This window comes from Anomalospiza imberbis, chromosome 8 (assembly GCF_031753505.1).
Source record: "Anomalospiza imberbis isolate Cuckoo-Finch-1a 21T00152 chromosome 8, ASM3175350v1, whole genome shotgun sequence".
Lineage (NCBI taxonomy): Eukaryota > Metazoa > Chordata > Aves > Passeriformes > Viduidae > Anomalospiza > Anomalospiza imberbis.
This window is the reverse complement of record NC_089688.1, coordinates 21,813,473-21,831,905: the sequence shown is the minus strand read 5'-3', so window position 1 is coordinate 21,831,905 and position 18,433 is coordinate 21,813,473. Positions and strand designations below refer to the sequence as shown.

The 18,433-nt window shown below is 38.9% G+C and overlaps 1 protein-coding gene across 1 annotated transcript in view; it reads left to right on the top strand.

Moving 5' to 3' along the window:
- The window catches only part of LCOR (ligand dependent nuclear receptor corepressor), a 64,936-nt gene extending 52,153 nt beyond the window's left edge, over positions 1 to 12,783 (top strand). The window contains exons 6-7 of the mRNA XM_068197846.1: positions 346 to 439; positions 3,245 to 12,783. Of these exons, the coding sequence (XP_068053947.1) occupies positions 346 to 439; positions 3,245 to 4,214 (1,064 nt within the window). The 3' untranslated portion in view covers positions 4,215 to 12,783. The remainder of the gene's footprint in view (positions 1 to 345; positions 440 to 3,244) is intronic.
- Positions 12,784 to 18,433: the final 5,650 nt, after the last annotated feature.

Genomic DNA, 18,433 nt, shown 5'->3' with positions numbered 1-18,433 from the left:
TGTCTCAATTCTGGACCACTGAAAGGTAGTTATGTGATAGGCTCTGTTGTATCCATGACTGTCACTTGTAGGTAATTTGTTATGCTATAGCTCTTGTAACAGATACACTTTTAATTTTGTTAATTTTCATTATGATTTCCAAAGACTATATTGAAGTCACATGTAAACCATATTGCAGAAAATTTCCAAGCCTTATTTTGTTTAAAAATACAATAAACCAAAAAATGTTGTGCGCTAAAAATGACTTCAGCTCAGAAGACTTTCTTTGTCTTTTCAGCTGAAGACAAGATCAGCCTGGCTGATCCTGCTTCTTCAAACACTGAAGTCATTCTTTTGTCTCTGCAGACGGTGTGCTTGATTTATCTACTAAGAAGAGTCCTTGTGCTGGCAGCACCTCTCTGAGTCACTCTCCAGGGTGCTCTAGTACTTCGGGAAATGGGTAAGAGAAAGCAACTTTCTATGACCTTTTAAAACACTTTTTTACTAAAAATGTGTGCTTAAGTCCTGTTAATTTTAACTTACTTTTGGTGTTAACCCTTTGGAGTAATGTGTTTTCAACTTGTACCTTTGGCAAATGCCTTCACCCCATCTGCCAAATAAGAGTTGTTGCCAACTGAGATAGGCTTAACTTGCAGCTAAAGACTCTAATATCTGTTATTTTTGCCAATTTGGTGCTTATCCAGAGGTCCTTCTATTACCTGTTTATTTGGTTTAGTGATAGGTGATTTCCATGAAGATGCAAGTTCACATAAGTGCATGAAGAATCTTAGAGGCTTTGCAGTATATTTAGACTTCATTTCATTTAGGGCACAGTTAGCTAACAGGAAAGTTTATTTTAGATGTAACAATGATTTGGGTGATAAACCATGCTGAATTAGATTCAAATCACTGCATGCTATTTGTTAATATTTCCTAGCATAAACCACAACTTAGAAGAGGACATGGGGCAAGGAGTGTGGTAGTTCAGAAAACTTTAATTGTAACTTTGGATTTGCAATGGTTCTGTAGTACTGAAGAAGTTCTTTTAAAAAATAATCACAAAGTATATGTTGTACTACTCTTGCCTAATCAGTTCAAGGTGTGAAATACTGTTAAATAATAAAAAAATCTTTAGGTTTCATATTCTAATGGTCACCATTTGCATACATTTAGAAACCCTTTACTCTTAGTTAGGGTTGTACTGGAGAGGCTGACGAACTAAGAGGGATTTTGGGTGTTGATTATCTTGAAGCTACTGTGAACAAATATTTTTATTGAAGTACAGAAATAGTATATGGTTTGAAGTGCTATTTAATTGCTGGATTTAGCTCTATGATAGCCTTTGAAAAACTTGAAAATCTCAACTAGCAATCCTCTTCCACCACCATTCCCATGTACTGATAACAGCTGATTGAATTTTTGCATTTCTCTTTGGAAAAATACACTGTCTCAAATTTCTCCTTTCAAGGTTACTTTTCTGTTTAATATTTCTATTAATAAAATACTTCAATCCTTCTTTAAAACTTAGTCTTAATACTTTTTACAATTCTTTAGCATAAATCTTCCCCAGCAGTACTTCTCCTCTAATTCTGAACAGATTATTTCCATCTTTATTTTCCTAGGAAGGCAGCAGAAGCCACTGAGGCTCTGTACTGTTTATTCCCTTGTTTGTGAATCAAGTGAGGGCCAAAGTCCAACACACAGGGATGGCAGGGCCAGCATCTGGCTCTGTCCTGCTCAGTCCTGTGGGTCCAGAGAGGATACGGCATACTGGCACCTGTGGTTACTTGTCCAGGTGTGTGGCATATGAGGCTGGCTGCAGTTTGTTTAGCATCACTAAGTCGGGTGTAACCCTCTGCTAACTGCCAGTATGACCTTTATTTAGGTGTAGAATCACTGGTGCACACCGTGATGCTGATACATGCTGTAGAAGGGTTGGAGAACGCACATTGTCTGAGAGGGTTCTCTGGAACTGCAAACTTTCATCCATTTCTCTGGATTTTGTTCTGAATCCTTGTTGACTTTGTTGTGCACATCCTATGACTTGTTGCATCCTGGAGAGAAGTGAACAGCATGTGTATCAAGCACTGTGTATGTTACATGCCAGGTTCTTGCAGTGGATGTCTTTTCTTTAAAGACTCTTTTTAATCCTAGAGTGATGTTAAAAATTATAATGTAGCTTTTCAGTACTATGTATCCTATCCTTAAGTAATGCTGGCTTAGCCAGAGGACTTGACGCCAGTATAGTGTCCCAGAGCATGAAAATAGATTCTCTTTGTTAATTTGTATGCTGAACATGGACAAATTTGGAGGTGGATTTTGAAACCAATGTGACTTAATAGCTACAGGGGGCTAAGCAATCAAAGCATTAAAATAGATGTGATTCTCTGCAGCAGTAGTACCTAATTTCATAGAAAGAACACTTGTGATGAAAGGGAAATGGTAAAAATACATGCTGCTGCCTTTTTTTTTTTTTTTTTTTTTTTTTTTTTTTTTTTTTTTTTTTTTTGTTAACCCTTGATCTGGATGACAGTTGGCGCTTAGATCTTCCTTTTCTTAGGCATGCTTTATATCAAATGAGATTCAGGGCTCTGTATATTTGCAATTAGTTGTTAAGAGAGCAGTTGGTAAGTCTAGTGTGAGTGTTTTTCTTTGTGATCCGCAGTATCCCAGCTTTCATATTTGGTGCTTAATGAAAGTCAGGCAAATACCTCTGAGGCCTGCTAAGCTTTTTCTTTTATCCTGAGCAGCAATTCTTCAATATGATGTAAGCAAACACTATCCAGGGTTTCCACCTGTGTGTAGATACTGCAGGTGGCAGTCATATTTACATGTTGAATATGTTGCACTTTGGCTTACTCTTTTATTACTGTGCTTGTTTAGTGGTAACGTCACACCAGTAACACAGTTGTGTGTAGATCTATGGCGATTGATTACTACTTTGTAATTAAGGTGCTATTTTCAGACGCTTGCGCGAAGTCTCTTCTACTCCGAGAATTTGTGAACCCAACCAGAGACCAGCCAACAGGTTTCATTTTTCTTTGCCCAAAAAGCTTCTCTTTTTTTGTGAACAAGTTTTAAAACTGACTGATGCTGAGACTTAAAAAAAAAAAATTAAAGTAATAAAAAAAAATTTAGAGAAAAATAAATAACACAAAAAGTGATGTTACCCAAGCAAGGCCTTCTAATAAAGGAGTGGCCCCCTCACCCATCCCTCCCTACCTGTGCAAGTCCTGCTCACATCAGTTTCCTTCCATCCAATTAGGCGACCTGGGAGACCCAGCCAGCACCATCCGGAGGGACTACAGAGTGGTGATGGGGTACCTCCAAGAAGCTTGCAGGATGGAACCAGGGAAGGTTATGGCCACTCCACATCTCTTAAAGTACCGCTGGCTCGATCACTCCAGATTAGTGAAGAACTGCTGAGCAGAAACCAGTTTTCTACGGCTGCTAGCCATGGGCCATCTGGACTACAGAATCATGGACAGCACTTAATATTATCCAGGGAGGCTTCTTGGGCAAAACCACACTACGAATTCAATTTCAGCCGCATGAAATTCAGGGGAAATGGTGCACTCAGCAACATCAGTGACCTTCCTTTTTTTACAGAAAACTCTGCCTTTCAAAAAATGGCACTTCACACTAAACAGGATGGGAAAAAGGACGTGAGCCATTCATCTCCTGTGGATTTAAAGATACCACAAGTTCGAGGCATGGACCTTTCATGGGAGTCCCGCACTGGTGACCAGTACAGCTATAGCTCTTTGGTAATGGGTTCACAAACGGAGAGCGCGCTTAGCAAAAAGTTAAGGGCTATCCTTCCAAAACAAAATAGGAGAAGTTTGCTGGATGCTGGACCAGATTCCTGGGGCTCAGATGCTGAGCAGTCTACCTCTGGACAGCCATATCCCACCTCAGATCAAGAGGGAGATCCTGGCTCCAAGCAACCTAGGAAGAAAAGAGGGAGATACAGACAGTACAACAGCGAGATACTGGAGGAAGCAATCTCTGTGGTTATGAGCGGGAAAATGAGTGTTTCCAAAGCTCAGAGTATTTATGGGATCCCCCACAGTACACTGGAGTACAAAGTTAAAGAGAGGCTGGGCACTTTGAAAAACCCTCCAAAGAAAAAAATGAAATTAATGAGGTCGGAGGGGCAGGATGTTTCAGTAAAGATTGAATTAGATCCCCAGGGAGAAGCAGCACAAAGTGCGAATGAATTGAAGGATGAATAGGGATGTTGTAGAGTGCCAATTACTTTGCAAACTGGGTGAGCACTACTGCATAGTTCAACCATCACTGAGCGCACCTGAGTCTCCTGTATACTGCAATGCTCTTTCCTTTGCAGTTTAGCATAGACTTATGTGAACACAGGTGAAAGATGTGCTCTGAATGTCACATTTGTAAATTTTTCTGGCCTAGTATGGCACAGTTTCCCTCCTTTACCTGCCCACTGCCCTCTTTCTTTTTTGTTCCTTTTTTTTTTTCTTTTGCCTTTTGCATGTTTCTCTGTAATAGAGAATTGAGTTACCTCACAAAGAATGCAGATCTGTAGAAGTGGACATCTTGCCTGTAGAGCCTGCCTGAACTTCTGATGTTGGATTTTTCATGTCTGCCTTTATAGAAATAAGTCCGCTTTGTTAAACTGACACTCTCCTAAAACCAGGCAATTTTCAAATGAAAATCAGACTGTCATTCTTCAAAAATGTTTCAGAAATCTTTTTTTTTTCCCTTCTTATTTTTTATTGATCCAGTTGATTGAAAGGCTTGAGCTAAATCAAATTATTTAGGAATGGTACCTCTCTTGAACTCAGATTTGTCAAATAGATAATCAATTGGGTCTAATTAGGCTCTTCACTGTTTTCTTTCTAAATTAACTGTACTTACCATTTGCTGTCTGCTTAGTGCTCACCCGGAGGGGAGGGGAGGGAAAACTTACATACACTACCTTCAGAAAATGTCAGTTAATTATTTATAACACTACCTTCGCTGTAATTTTACTTGGTGTTTTTGAAGGGTGATATTTAGACTCACCTGCTTGAGGATGTAGCCTTATCTCATGGAAGACAAGCTTCTCACAGTCAGGAGCAGTCAGGGTACACTAAATGATGTATTAGGGTATGCCTCATTATACCAGAACTATGGTTCTTTGTGACCTTTACACTTTTTACAGACTTGGTTCTGAGTTTACTGAACTTATGTGGTCCCAACAGCTAGTTTAAATGACTCTAATCCAGGGATGGGGGATTTGTGTAACAAACTACTGTGATACTGGGGAAAAAGAAAAAAGGAAAAAAAATTAGCCCACAAAATGGTGATCTCAAACGTTACAACCTCAGTAGTCTGCCCAAATATCCACATTAGTGAAGGAGCTTGTTAATGTTCAGGGAAGAAGTAAAACACTGGTAGCCTGATCTAATTCAGGCTCTGCATCATATCTATCTGTAATACTGTCAGGGTCGAACACTCAGTGAATGGGTGTTTCCTTTTTAAATATTACAGTTGCCAGTAGCAGGAATTTGTTTAAGTCCTGCTTTTTTGTTGTTGTTTTTATTTAATCTATTTTGATAGTGGTTTAGCACATGCTAGAACAAGCATTTAAACACCATAAAAAAAGCACTCCGTAAACTACAAATCTGGGGTTTTTTCAGTATGGTGATATCTTTATGCTTCTATGGAGATCCAGGATAAGTTTTGTACTGAACTTTTATCTTTGATACTTTCTGCGGGAGTGGACGGTAACTAAGTGGAATTTACTGGACTTACCACAACATGACCAAATTGTAATTGCTGGTTCTTCAGGTAGAAGCAATTTGGTCTTAATCTGTGCAAAAGGTAGATAGAATTACCATTTTTTCCCCCATTTGCACAACCAAAAGAAGCATTGGAGTTTTTGTGTGAGAGCATTAAGTGATGTCAGTGAAAGTGGTTTCTCAAAGTTCATGGGAGGGTGGCCTAGGTAGCCCTAGGGATGCTGAATGACTTCTGGAACAATTGATTCTGTTAGCCTCTCCCCCTCCCCAGCAACTTCATATTTTCAAAGGTTAGGCACACCATTGCTGTTGTTTTAAATATGCACTGCTCATTCTTGAAATGGACTGGGCATTTGGCCCCAAGTATACTTTATTTTTGTTTACTTAATATATTTTAGTCCTCAAAAATCCTGGTTCCTTGTAGCTTTCTAGCTATCATCTTGGCATTTAAAGCAGTTTAAGCTCAGTAGCAGTATGTAAACTCTGCAATACGTTCCAGTTTAGCTGGTGATTGCAATAAAGGCGCAGATTAAGGTGTGGTTTCATCTGCTGTTGGAGTTATAGTAGGAAGTTTGTTGCAAGTTAAAAAAAAAAAGTAACACAGTTTTACTCTTGAGAGAGGTTTAACCTTTTGCAGTTGTCCTTATTTAAGAAACATGAGTTGAGTTTTATAAAACTTGTCACTGTAGTGTACGTGGAGTGCTCATTTTACTAACCTAAATATTTTGTATGTGTATGTTTAAGTGGGTGACAATCGTGCAGCAGAAGAATGGTGTGCCTACCCTTTAATGCTGCAGTTTTAAAAGAGAATTTGTCTTGTCATTTCAGACTGTAGGCTAAGAATTGTAAATAGATAGTGAAGTTGAGTACTCTTTATTTGCTTTGGTTAGGAAGTGAATTAAAAAAAAAAAACAACAACAAACCAAACACGTAACTTTCTCAGCTTAAATGTCCTGAGACCTGAAGATTGTAATACTCATAACTGCAAAGCTTTTAAACACAACACTTGATCTGTGATAACTTAATATTCAGGTAATCTTTCTTTTTCGAGAAGCTTTTGAACAACCGTATTTCCTCCAAAGGTCTCTGTTTAAAAAGGAAAAAAAAGAAAAAGTGTAGATTATTTTTTAAGCACTAATTGCATTACATTGGTAACTGCAATATGAAATAGCCATTATTGTTTTGTGAAGCATGGTTGAGATTAGTTAGTGGTCCCTTTTTAAAATTTCATGAGCCTCTCAAAAAATAAAAACAAATTTAAAAAAAAGCTGCTGAATATCAAAAGATATATATTTTACCTTATTGTAGGTTTTGTAAATTTAGTCTGTAATATTCAGGTGCACCTTTTAATGTTATTTTTTTGTTTCAAAGTCCCATCTAACATATTTTCTCTGAGGTGATTCATCACTTAAGACTAGTATCACTCTGAGTGCTGCAGTGATCACTAATATTTTGTTTCGTTTTTCACTACATATATTTTGCAGGCGCTTTCAGTGTAGCTAACTAGTAGTATTTGGGATCATTTTAAATATATGATTGGAATTAATGTTTGTCCATTAGCATGCTTAATTTTCTGCTGACCAGCAGTTTGCATGGCCAAAATCCCTGGTTGACCATATTTTGGTGTGGGAAGGTGTGGTTCACTGCGGTCTTTGTAACAAAAGCCTTGTTTCTCATCTTATTTCTGGTAAGTGGATGCTTATGTTACTTGGATCACTTGGACAGGAGAAAAATTTTAAAGCCTTCTCCTGCTGCTCTTGTGAGATTGCATTAACGTGTAACATAGACAAACTGCAACCCTGTAAAAATCGAGACGTTGTTAGGAGGAGACCTTTCGGGTATTTTTTGTCACTAGTTTTCTCTTATTCCCGAGAATGTCCATCCAATGTAGTTATTGGACTTAACAGTATTGTTGTGTACTACGTTGATGTAGCTGAAAAAGCCTGACAGCAAGAAACTGTGAATTATATTTGTGGCAGTCTCTGAAAACTAGTTTTTCAGTCCAAGTACCATGAAGGAGAATCCCCCTCCCCTACCCCATCCTAGAAAAGTAATTTTATATTTTGTGTGTATAAAGTTTTAAGAATCGAAGTTTCATATTGTACTGAAGTTTAGGTGTCGCTTGGTAAATCTTTGCTGCAGCATATAATTGAAGATGAGTAAGGCTTAGTGTGGTAGGGGTCCTGGTGTGGAGTTAATTATCGTACAGTTCTGGTGGGAAAGCCCAACATGTATGAAATGTGTCCTTTTTTTTTTTTTTTTTTTTTCCGTTTGGATTTGTAAGATGTAAAAGTGCTTTTTTAGAACTCTGACCTATTACAAACTATTACCTCACTTTCAGCCAGCTGGATCCTCATTCCACAGTGTTGTAGGCATTATTGTGGCTGTAATGCTTGAGTACAGCTATAGAGTTGAACGTTTCCAGTTAGATATTGTAGGGACACGTTTCTGGACTCATTTTTATTTCTGTCTAAAGATTATTTATTTTCCAGTCATTCCCTGATTTTTTTCTAAAAGTTCAAGACATTTTCCTTTAGAACTTCTCATTTTTTCCCTGTTGCACAGGAGAAGTTGCTGCATAAGCAATACAGGTATGCCTTTACTTTCTTTTTTGTTGCAGAACTCATAACTTGATGCTTGCATTACCAACCCTACTGCTAGACCTGAATTCAAACTCTGAACTTTTTTGGCAGTTGGAGAAAAAAATATTTTTAACAATGCAGGGGTACAGATAGGATAATGCCTCTAGTAAGGCAACACGTTCAGCTTCTGTGTTCTCTCGCAACTCCTGCACGACCTTTTTTGCAGAACTTTCCACCGCTGGAGGATATTCCTAAACACGGGAGGTAACTACATTTGTGTTTAGACTGGGTAAGAGCAGACAAGGAATAAGTCTGTGCTTTGTCTTGTGGCAGGCCGACATTTGCATCCAAATATTTCTTTCATGACTACTCCAGAGTACATTGCCTTTCCCTGGAAATTCATGGGAGCTGGCAAAGTGATTTAGGGGCTGTAGGGTTGAGTAAGCTTTGTGAAACAACTTTTTAGTTCTGATTGAATTGCTTTTTGTATCATCTGCAACAATTGTTATACAGGCAAAACTGGAATTGCCATGTGTTTCTTTCCAGTTTACTTTCAAGTAATGCTCTTAAGATGTCCTTGAGTCTTAGGAGAAAAACACAGTGTCCAAGGAGTGAAGGGAGCACTCTGCTGTTCCCTTTTTTTCTCAAAAACAGTGTGGCTGCATCTGTAACGTAAAGACCTCTTCCTTCAGTGAAGACAAAATTTGAAATCTTCAGTATTAGAATGCATACTCTTATTGCAGTCCAAAATCTCACAAAGGCAAAATTATTAACCTTACTGAAAGATTTGTCACGATATTTTAAATAGCTGAAATTCTCTGCCAAATGTTAGAAGTAGGATGGGAAGGGTTGTTTCCCTCATTTTCATGAGGATCAGAAATCTCTAGGTATTCCCCACAAATGTTTCAGAAATTAAATGTAATTTCAGTCTAGGTCAATGTTGCTTTTTCTTGGCATCAGTACATAATGTTGGCTAATATTGTTTTAGAAAGCTGAAAGAAAACAATTTTGAGACTTGTTTTGGTACTATAAAGGTTTCTACTTGATCTTGAATTATATTGAAAATTCAGTAATTGGAACCTTCAGAAACCTGAAAATCTGCACTGCTAGTTGTATGCAGTTCTGATGAATGTAGCAGATAAAGTAGCCACTATAGTAACTCATTTCAAATTATCCACTGTATAAACACAGTGTGCTGTGATGACCACTAGGCAGAGAGATATTACAAACTCAAAATGATCTGTAGATCCACTTCACCTACACCAGAAAAAGCTGTTAAGTACTTAGAGCATTCCAGTGTCCCTCTCTCTCTCTCTCTCTTTCCTGTTCTTTCTTTGACTGGGGCCAAGTCTCTAAACCAGTATTACAGCAGCAGTTTTGGACCTCATGTCCTACTGAATTATGCCTATATTCAGGTATTGTCATAAAAACCTTCATGTTAAGAGAGCTTTATTTAATCCTCACAAAAATCTCTCAGCCCAGTTGCAAAATCAGTTTTCCTGGGTGATGTACTAGAAAGGAGGATTTTTTTCAGGCTGTCCAAGGCATTTAATTTATCTTCTTAAAAACAAGCATCCCCACTGATGCCCCTGTGCTTGTCTCTCCTGAATTGGTAAGTATAATTTAGGAGGACTCAAGATGATAACTACCTTACAGAGCAGGATTAGGACAAAGGCTTCATTTTGACTGGAGCAAGAAAAGTTAACATCAAAAACAATTTCTCTCATCATCACCTAGCACAGTTTATCTTAATATTTTTTTCCTACTTGGAAATAATGAGGATACTACTAGAGCTACTTAAACAGTTTATCAATTACTTGGTGCTACATTTCTCAAATAGTTTTGCAGATAATACTTTTTATGCCTGCGTGAAAACATGTAAAATTTTACTGTCACTATAAAAAGCACTTGTCTGACCTATTCTAAAGTACCAGAAAAGGGATAAATAACTGCAGCACTTTTCTCTGTTACAATGCCAGAGTCTTAATTAAATCTGGTCTTCAGGTTATGAAATACTTCAAATATCCAATCTAGGATCATGAACAGCTTGTCAGGTCAGATCACAAGGTTTCTTGGGATATTAATCTGTCTTTTAAAGACTAGTACAACAAAATATTCTGCAATTCAGGCAGGGGATGTATATATACATGCCTGGTATTTTTAACTGATCATTTCAGGAGGCCATTTCAGGGCTTAACATTGGGAATCTGGGATGATGGGTAGGGAAGGGAAGTTTCCCAAACTGAAAAGAAAAAAAAAAAAAAAAAAAAAAAACCACCAACATTTTGGACCATTCTTTAATGTTCAGTTTGAAAACTGTATCACAAGAAAAATGGGTAGGGATTCTTTCTCCCTTATGCCTTCAGGGAATGAGTAGTATTTAGAATCTCTGGCTGAAATTCAAGCCTTTTTACCGTGTAAATTTTTAATATAAACTCATTGACATGCTTTTTACATCTGAGGACTGAAAATGGATCTTAATGTTTAAGTTGTGGAATGGTATATTTCTTAAATGAAGGGGGAACATTTAAAAAAAATAGATTAGAATACCAGCATTAGTGAGCTTAAGGAATTTTAGTATGTAATAGCAAAGTATAGCAAAGTATTTGATTAAAAAATTAATCTTGAATTGCTAGTCTGTAACTAGGTGCATTCTAATTTAGCAGGTGAATATTCTTTACTTATCAATATATGATGGGCTTTTTGCAAATAGAAACCTTTATCTGAGTCCCACGTGTTGCTTGTACTGATGGGATGTATGCTTACAGCAGCTTACTGCTGCTTTAAAATGTATAAAATGTTTTGAGTGTTTGCTCATAACTCTTTTTAACCTCCACTTGTTAAATTGTCAGACATTGGTATTTTATCAGTCCGCAGTGTAAGTTTAAACTAATGTTCTTAGGAATCCAACTTGTACACACACTGTTTAAAAACCCTCAGGGACAGTTTACACACTATCCTCACTCAATTCAGGTACTTGTACTCTCTTCTTAAACCTAGCAGTGACTTGTATTTTGTTTTGCTTTTCTTTTGACGTGCTGATAGCACATCCTTGATGAATGTCAACTTAAAACTCAGTTCAGGTATCCAGGTATAACTCAGCCAAACGGATTTTAAAGCTGCATATTTACTCTCCAGCACACAGTGCCTCAGACACTTATAGTGGCATTCTGTATATTCAGTTATTACTACTGAGCAGATCGCGTGGGGGTTCCTGGTATGTATTGTAAGAAATTCCTATGTATATTATATAATATGTATTATATTATATACATATATAGTATATATGTTATCTTAAACTTATATATTTTAAAATGCCACTACTAGCCAGCGCAGCTAAAAAAGAAATACATTCCCAGCTGCTTCTGTGAACAGCAGAGGCAGCTTCTTAACGTGGCTCTTGCTTCTCTCTCACCATAACTACTTCTAACCTCAAGCACGGGTCCTTGGCTGTCTGACCTCTACACTCTAGTTATGCAATGTCCTTAGAGAATTCTGTGCACTGGCCACTGTGATGGAAACCAATGGGCCGGGAGTGCTTTGAGTTTATTAGTAATTGTTCTGCCAAAGTTGGTGTTTGTATGACAAGCGTGTAAACCTGTCAGATAATCAGCAGAGGTCCAGGTTGTCTATAATTATTTCCACCTCCTGGGTAGGACCAGAGCTCACGAGGTGCCTCCTTTCGAAGGCTGAGCACTATTCACCTGCAGTGCCAGGCCTCTGTGCTGTGCTCACCTGGAGGCCAAGCCTGAAACTAAAGTCTGCTGTTCTGCCTTCATGGTGATCTGTTGGCAGTCGCAAGTCAGCAACACCTCTGCTTTATTATTTGACACTTTACATCTAAAAAGTCTTCTCTTTCTATTTATGTAACCCATAGTCTTTGAAGAGTATGGAAAATGGCATTTCTCTCTGACCTCTAGAAGTTCAAGTGTCATGGGAAAAAAAAACAGGAACCCCCCCCTTTACTCTTATGGACCTCATTTCAATATACTGTTTACAGTTTGACGGAATTGTATAATTTAATATTTCTCTTGTACTGTAGTTTATATTTATTTACAGATTTTTTTTGTACTGTGTGATTTGAATTTTTTGTTCCTTGCTATGATCAATGTTTTATGTAGTAGAGCACTTATGATCACAAATTAAGGTTTTTGGTTTGATTGCACTACATTAATTTTTTTAATGCAGTTCTGATTTTTTGACTGGACTAAATAAGCTGTGTCTTAATGTATGTGATAAGTACTTTTAAATTTTTATTTCATGTGGTCCATTTATTTTTTGCATTGTATGTCAAAGCGCTAATTCTCTTGTTGTGCATGTGTAAGATTTAATGGCTCCATTGTATTATTTGACCATGTCATTTTGGAAACACATTCCCAGCTGTAACGTTGTGTATGGTAGTTTTCACTGGATGCTAGACTTTTCAAAACCACTATTCTTCTAATAAATTTTGTTGTGAAAAACTTCAAGGGGTTCCAATTCTATTGTTTCTAATGTACTTTCTAAATGCTTGTTACTAGTAGCCCAAGGATATGAGATGCAAACTATCACAAGGGGGGAGAAGCAGGGGAGGAAGTGAAAATAGAAGGTAAAGCAATTTCTGGCTGAAGGACTGAGCTTTGGAATCTCCGTACTCCGTTGGGTTCTCGTCCTAAATAGGATTGACGGTAAAGCTGCTTTAGCAGCTGGGTAGGGAATACATGTGAAAGCTGAAACGCTGTCTCATAGCAGCCCCGTCTCATGAACTCCCGTACTCTTAATTCGCGCTTCCCTACTGGCCGCCTTAATTTCCTTAATGGTAAATAATTTATCCAGTGAAGAACAAACAACCTCTCAGGAGGGAAAATAAAAGGTGGTGTAGTGATGTTCACTGAGCACTTAGTAATGAGCCAAGGTAGGCACAGAGGTAGTGAAAGTGTGGCCAGAGCCCCGTGTGGGTTGGTTTTGGGCTGTGGGGTGGCAGTGGGCAGAGCATCAGTTTGGGCAGCAGAGCTTTGTTCTGGAGCAATGCCACCAGGCACAGGCACGTTGCTTAGCTGCTCACCAAGGCACTGGTGTTGCTTTTATTTTCTCTGCAGCTTTATTTGCTCTTCTTCCGCAGAGGGGGCAGGTCCCCGGCTCCCTATTAGCACAGGGAAGGCTCCAGCAACTCCATCTTGCTGTCCCTCTGCACAGGGGCACAAGGCAAATCCAGCAGTGACACCACACTGCAGCCAGCCCTTCTCCAAGATCCATGTTCACTTTCTCGTGACTGTACTTTGGGTTGAACAACTTTGAACGTTATGCATTATTGATACTGAAATGCTGAATACTAAAAAGTAGGTTACACTAAGTGGTGTATAATGGAACCCACGTGAGTTTAGGCATTTCTGCTAACCTTTGTGTTCAGTTCCAGGATGATTTTGAGAGTGATGCATAGGGATTTCCTAGCTTTAGGAAAATTCATAATGCTGCACGGTATCTAGCCCAGGCTTCTTTTCTCCTGAGAAATTGCCTTTCTTAGCATGTGCTATTGAAAAGTAGGTAATTTAAGGTTTGCATTTTTCAGTTCCTTTTTTGTTTTTTAAAATAATTAAATAACTGTTACATTACAAACTAATCATTGTATTTCTTATATACTAATGCCGATATTAAAACCAAAAAATGGTAATTGGATACTGTCATTGGTTTAGCTTCACCAGGCAAATCTCTCTTAAGTAAAAAACTTGGTTTAACTAGAGACTACATCTTACACTTGTTCAGGATTAGTGAGTTTTTATATGTAAATAGCTTGAAAGCCTTGCGCAGTAAACTATCATTTATCTTTTTTTTTCTCTTTGTCTGAATACATCTGTCAAATCTATGAAAATAGCCTTTGAAAGTGATGAACCATATTCCCATCTGCCATTCTTTAGGATGCATTACACTGTGCAGGCTTGTCCCAGAACATTTTTAATTGACACTTTTAGTCCTGCGATTATCAGAAATACCACATTTTTCTGTTTTTCCTGAAGGACTTGCTGATGGTCTTGCACTGCTACGATTAAATTGTTCAAACTTAAATGAACACAGTCTTGATTTCTTCTTTTAAAAGCTGTTTCCTGTATCATGACAAGATTTTGCAAGATGTTGCACCCAGACCCAGAAAGAAGCTTTCATGCTGTTGTCTCTTATAAAAGTAGAAAAGAAACACAATTAGCCCTGTAGACAGCTTTAAAAGTCACCTGCTAATTTCCTTCAGCTTATTTGGACTCAGAGTGGGTTTTGAGCTGCTCAGTCTGTTACTGGAAGAGGCAGCTGCCTCTTTTGTACCTGCAGGAGCATATCTGGTCACCTTCTGAAGTAATAGATCCTTTGTGGAATAGCTGTGGACTGTCCCCCCACATATACCTGGGTCACTTGCTACAATGCAGATCCTCCCTCAGATGTGAAATGAGAGGCTCTGCCCATTGCTCTTCTGTGGAAGTAAGAGCTGCTGAGAGGGGAAGAGCAGGAAGCTTCAGCTTCAAGTTTTTTGCACCTGAAAGTTTTGGTGTTTAAACTAAACCTGTAAGGAGGCAACTTCCTGAGCTCAGCATGAAGGCTCTGAAAGCTGGAAATAAGCTTAATTTTTGTGAGTGAAGGTGGTTTAATTTAGGGAATTCCTGAGCATCACAGTTTCACCTTCCCATGTAACCAAAGCTGAGCCCTTGTGTTGTGGTTCCTCTAACACCACCAGTGCAGAGCTTGCTCTGGTGTCTGCAGTGAGATGGATCACCAGTGGCTTTCCTGCCTGAGCATGCTGAGCTCTCTTAATTTCCTAGAGGCATGACAAAAGTGGGTCTGGGGGAGGGGGAGGATTTAAATCCTGATTCAGGAAGATACTTCAGCAAATCACTGTTTTCTTAATCTGCCAACTCTGCTCTGGCAGATGCCCAAACAAGGGTACTGGCTGAATGGAGGTTTTAACTGGAAGTGAGTAGCAGGTTCTTGGACCTCTTTAGGAATATGATTCATGTACAGAGGAACAGAGCTGCAGATGAAAAGCAGTTTCAAAAAACTGAGCTTGAAGTGTTAGGGTAAATCTAGGATTATGGATTTTGATACAATGAAGATGAAAAAGAGAATAAAGAGAAAGTTGATCTTTTAAATGTAATTATTCTTGAGACACTTTAGTAGATGTTACAATGCTGGAAGGATCCCAATTTGTGAGAGTGCTGTTTCCTCGGATCTGGTACATTTGATGCAGACTCTGTAACCTGAAATTCAAGGTGTTCTCAGCTGTCTAGCAGGACAATCAAAAGAAATGTGAATGACTTCACACCTATGAATTATGAATTAATTAAGTTCCTTCTTACCCACCTACTTGAAAGCCGCAGACAACACAATCTTTAAAAGCTCCCTTTTGGTATCGTGAAGAGGGAACACAAAACAATTGCATCTTGTTTTTACAGGTCACTTTGAATGTATCAAAATTATGGATCACATTTGAAATAGAACTTCTAAAAATCTTCTCTTGCTGCCTCCTCCTCTGCAGGTGTCTCACAGCACTGCAGGAGTCTGTACCCAACACACTTAACTAAAAGGCAGATTTTCATATGAGATGGCGACAGCTCAGATTACCAGGAATTGTTTAAAAGCTCAACTGAAATTAGAAGCGCTTAAGGTATACTTCAGAGCACAGAAATACAAGCACTGCTGCCTGAACATACAAATCTGCCTGTATGAAAATACAGCACCATGCCCCTAAGGAGCTGACCGGAGTTCTGGACCATAGCCCACCCAGCCCTCACATTAACACCATGAGGGATAGGGCAGAGGCTTCAGCTGTTGCCTGTACCCAAGCCTACAGTGTTGCTGTGTAGCTCCTGCCTCGTCTCCCTGGCTGTGGTTTCCAGGGCTGGCTTGGTCACAGCTTGCTTGCCTACCTTTGCTGGGCTCCTGCTCCAGGTGCAGATCAGCCAGCCATGTGCTGACAGGAGGAGTGGTTTGTCTGTACAGGATTATCAGCAAACTGCCTGTAAAAATTACAGTGCTAAATAGGTTGCACCTGCTCAGGTTTGGATTTTTTTTTTTTTTTTTTTTGCTGATGTGCACCAAGATCCTATTGTCTTATGTCCCAGATCCCTCCTGCCCAGCTATTAAGGTGTAGGGCTTGCTTAACTCATTTGGAATGACATTCCTAACTTTGAAAAGGGCTTTTATGGTTTTCTTCCTTAAAGCCAAGCCTTTCTTCTCCCTGAGCTTTAGAGGAAGGCCCTGACATTAATTGTTGAGTTACTCTGGGACTTCAGGGAGCATCTGACAGCTTCAGGTGAAGCTGAACTCAGAGAAGCCGAACAGCTTCCCTGCATGTGTGAAGGGGTTTTTCATACACACAGCCAATATTTGTGCTGGGTCCCTTGCTATAATCTAAGCCTGAGGTGGTTGCTTGGAGGATCCACTAGTTTCCACCACGTTCCCCTTCCAGTTCCATCATCAAGGTGGTATTTTAGTTTTTTCATGCTTTCAGGTGCACTGTGGTCACACATGGTATCTTCCTCAGATTGCTTTCAGGCCTTTAAAGCAACTAGCTGCATATGAGGTGCTTTCAAGGGTTTAAAACAAACTATTTCATTTTGAAAGGAGACAGTAAAAAAAGACCCAGTAAGATCCTGGTTTTGCATAAGAAACTATCTTAGCAAATATACTCTGTTTGTACAGAAGTACAAGTTTCTTTCTTTTTTCTATCCATCAAACATCAGCTCAAGCTTACTTGGTACCTGAAGTGTGGTTGTTAATAACTACTGGTTCGACCATGGTGGCAGCTGCCTGACCTTACTGCTCACTAGAGGTCTATCTAGCTGTAATTCACTGAGCTTTGCTGCTCATGCTCAAAAGCAAGTAGATTTTTGCTCCTGTTTCAGGCCCTGTATTGGCTTTTCTCTAACAGACATGAGTGTGTATGGTAAAGGTGACCACTCATCTGCTCTTTAGTTCTAGCAACCTTGCACATACCTGTCCTTATGTTGGTGTCTTTACTTTTGTTTGTGTGTAGACTGAATTTCTAATTGAAAAAAGGAAAAATAACATAACTCAGGATTTAAAAGAAATATGCTCTGCACTCATTTATATTATGGAATTTGGAATAATAGTTATATAATGTAATATTGTAATAGAATAATTATAAAGCTTAAAATCAAAGTGACAAAGGTAGTGCCTTAGTGCTGGAACAGAGCAGATTGATGGGGCTTTTTCATCTGTTCTTTTATGTCTCATGAGCAAAAAAATGGACTTTCATTGCAAGATTTATCAGAGTAGCAAGGCCTCAGCAGGACAACAGGGAATTTGACAGTCAGCCTTTTGTGGGTCAGAATTCCCACAATGTGCATTGTTTGGGCTCTGGTGTCACTGTCTGAACATCTGAATTGCTGGGAGGAGGATTTTTCAGAGGTGGTTTAGCTGTGATTTCTGGGTATGGTCCCATTCTGTATTTCTCTGGTCATAAAAAGCACAGTGCAAATGCCAACGTCCCGTTAGCATTGTTGCCTCATTACAACTGCGTGGTTAAGCATGAGTTCATTTCTGTGAGCTCTCAGGATTTGCATAGTGCACGTACTGTTAATATGACAAAAAATGTCTGCAGTAGAGATCTGCGATTGCTTATGGGCAGCATGTGCTAAAGGGTCATCATCGCTTTGGCTTTCTCTGCAAAAGTTAGGGTCTCATTTTCCTGCTGGAGGGACCAGGAAAGCACAGAAGTCAGAGGGAAGCAATCTGTGGAGGCATCCTGGGGGGATCTGCAGGGCTGTGATGCTTCTTCCTTGCTGTGTGTGAGGAGTGATGACTCACCTCTGCTTTTTCCAAAGGATCTGTTCCTTTGCTGGCATAAGCTGTTGTTGATTATTTTTTTTCATTTTATTTTTCCTTTTATGACAAACCAGCAATTGATGGGTTTTGTCACCAGTATAAAAAAACAAACAATACCGATCATTGTGCTGCGGAAAGGAAAATCTCACGGAGATAAAGTACATTTCGACTGCAGCATTCATTTACAAAGGGTAAAATGCCAATTGAGGAGGCTTTAAATATGGTAAATACCCCTAAAGTAAACTGAGTGTATTAGCAGTGATGAAATGTTACATACTAAGCAAGGTATAGTTTCCTACCTCAATTTACCAC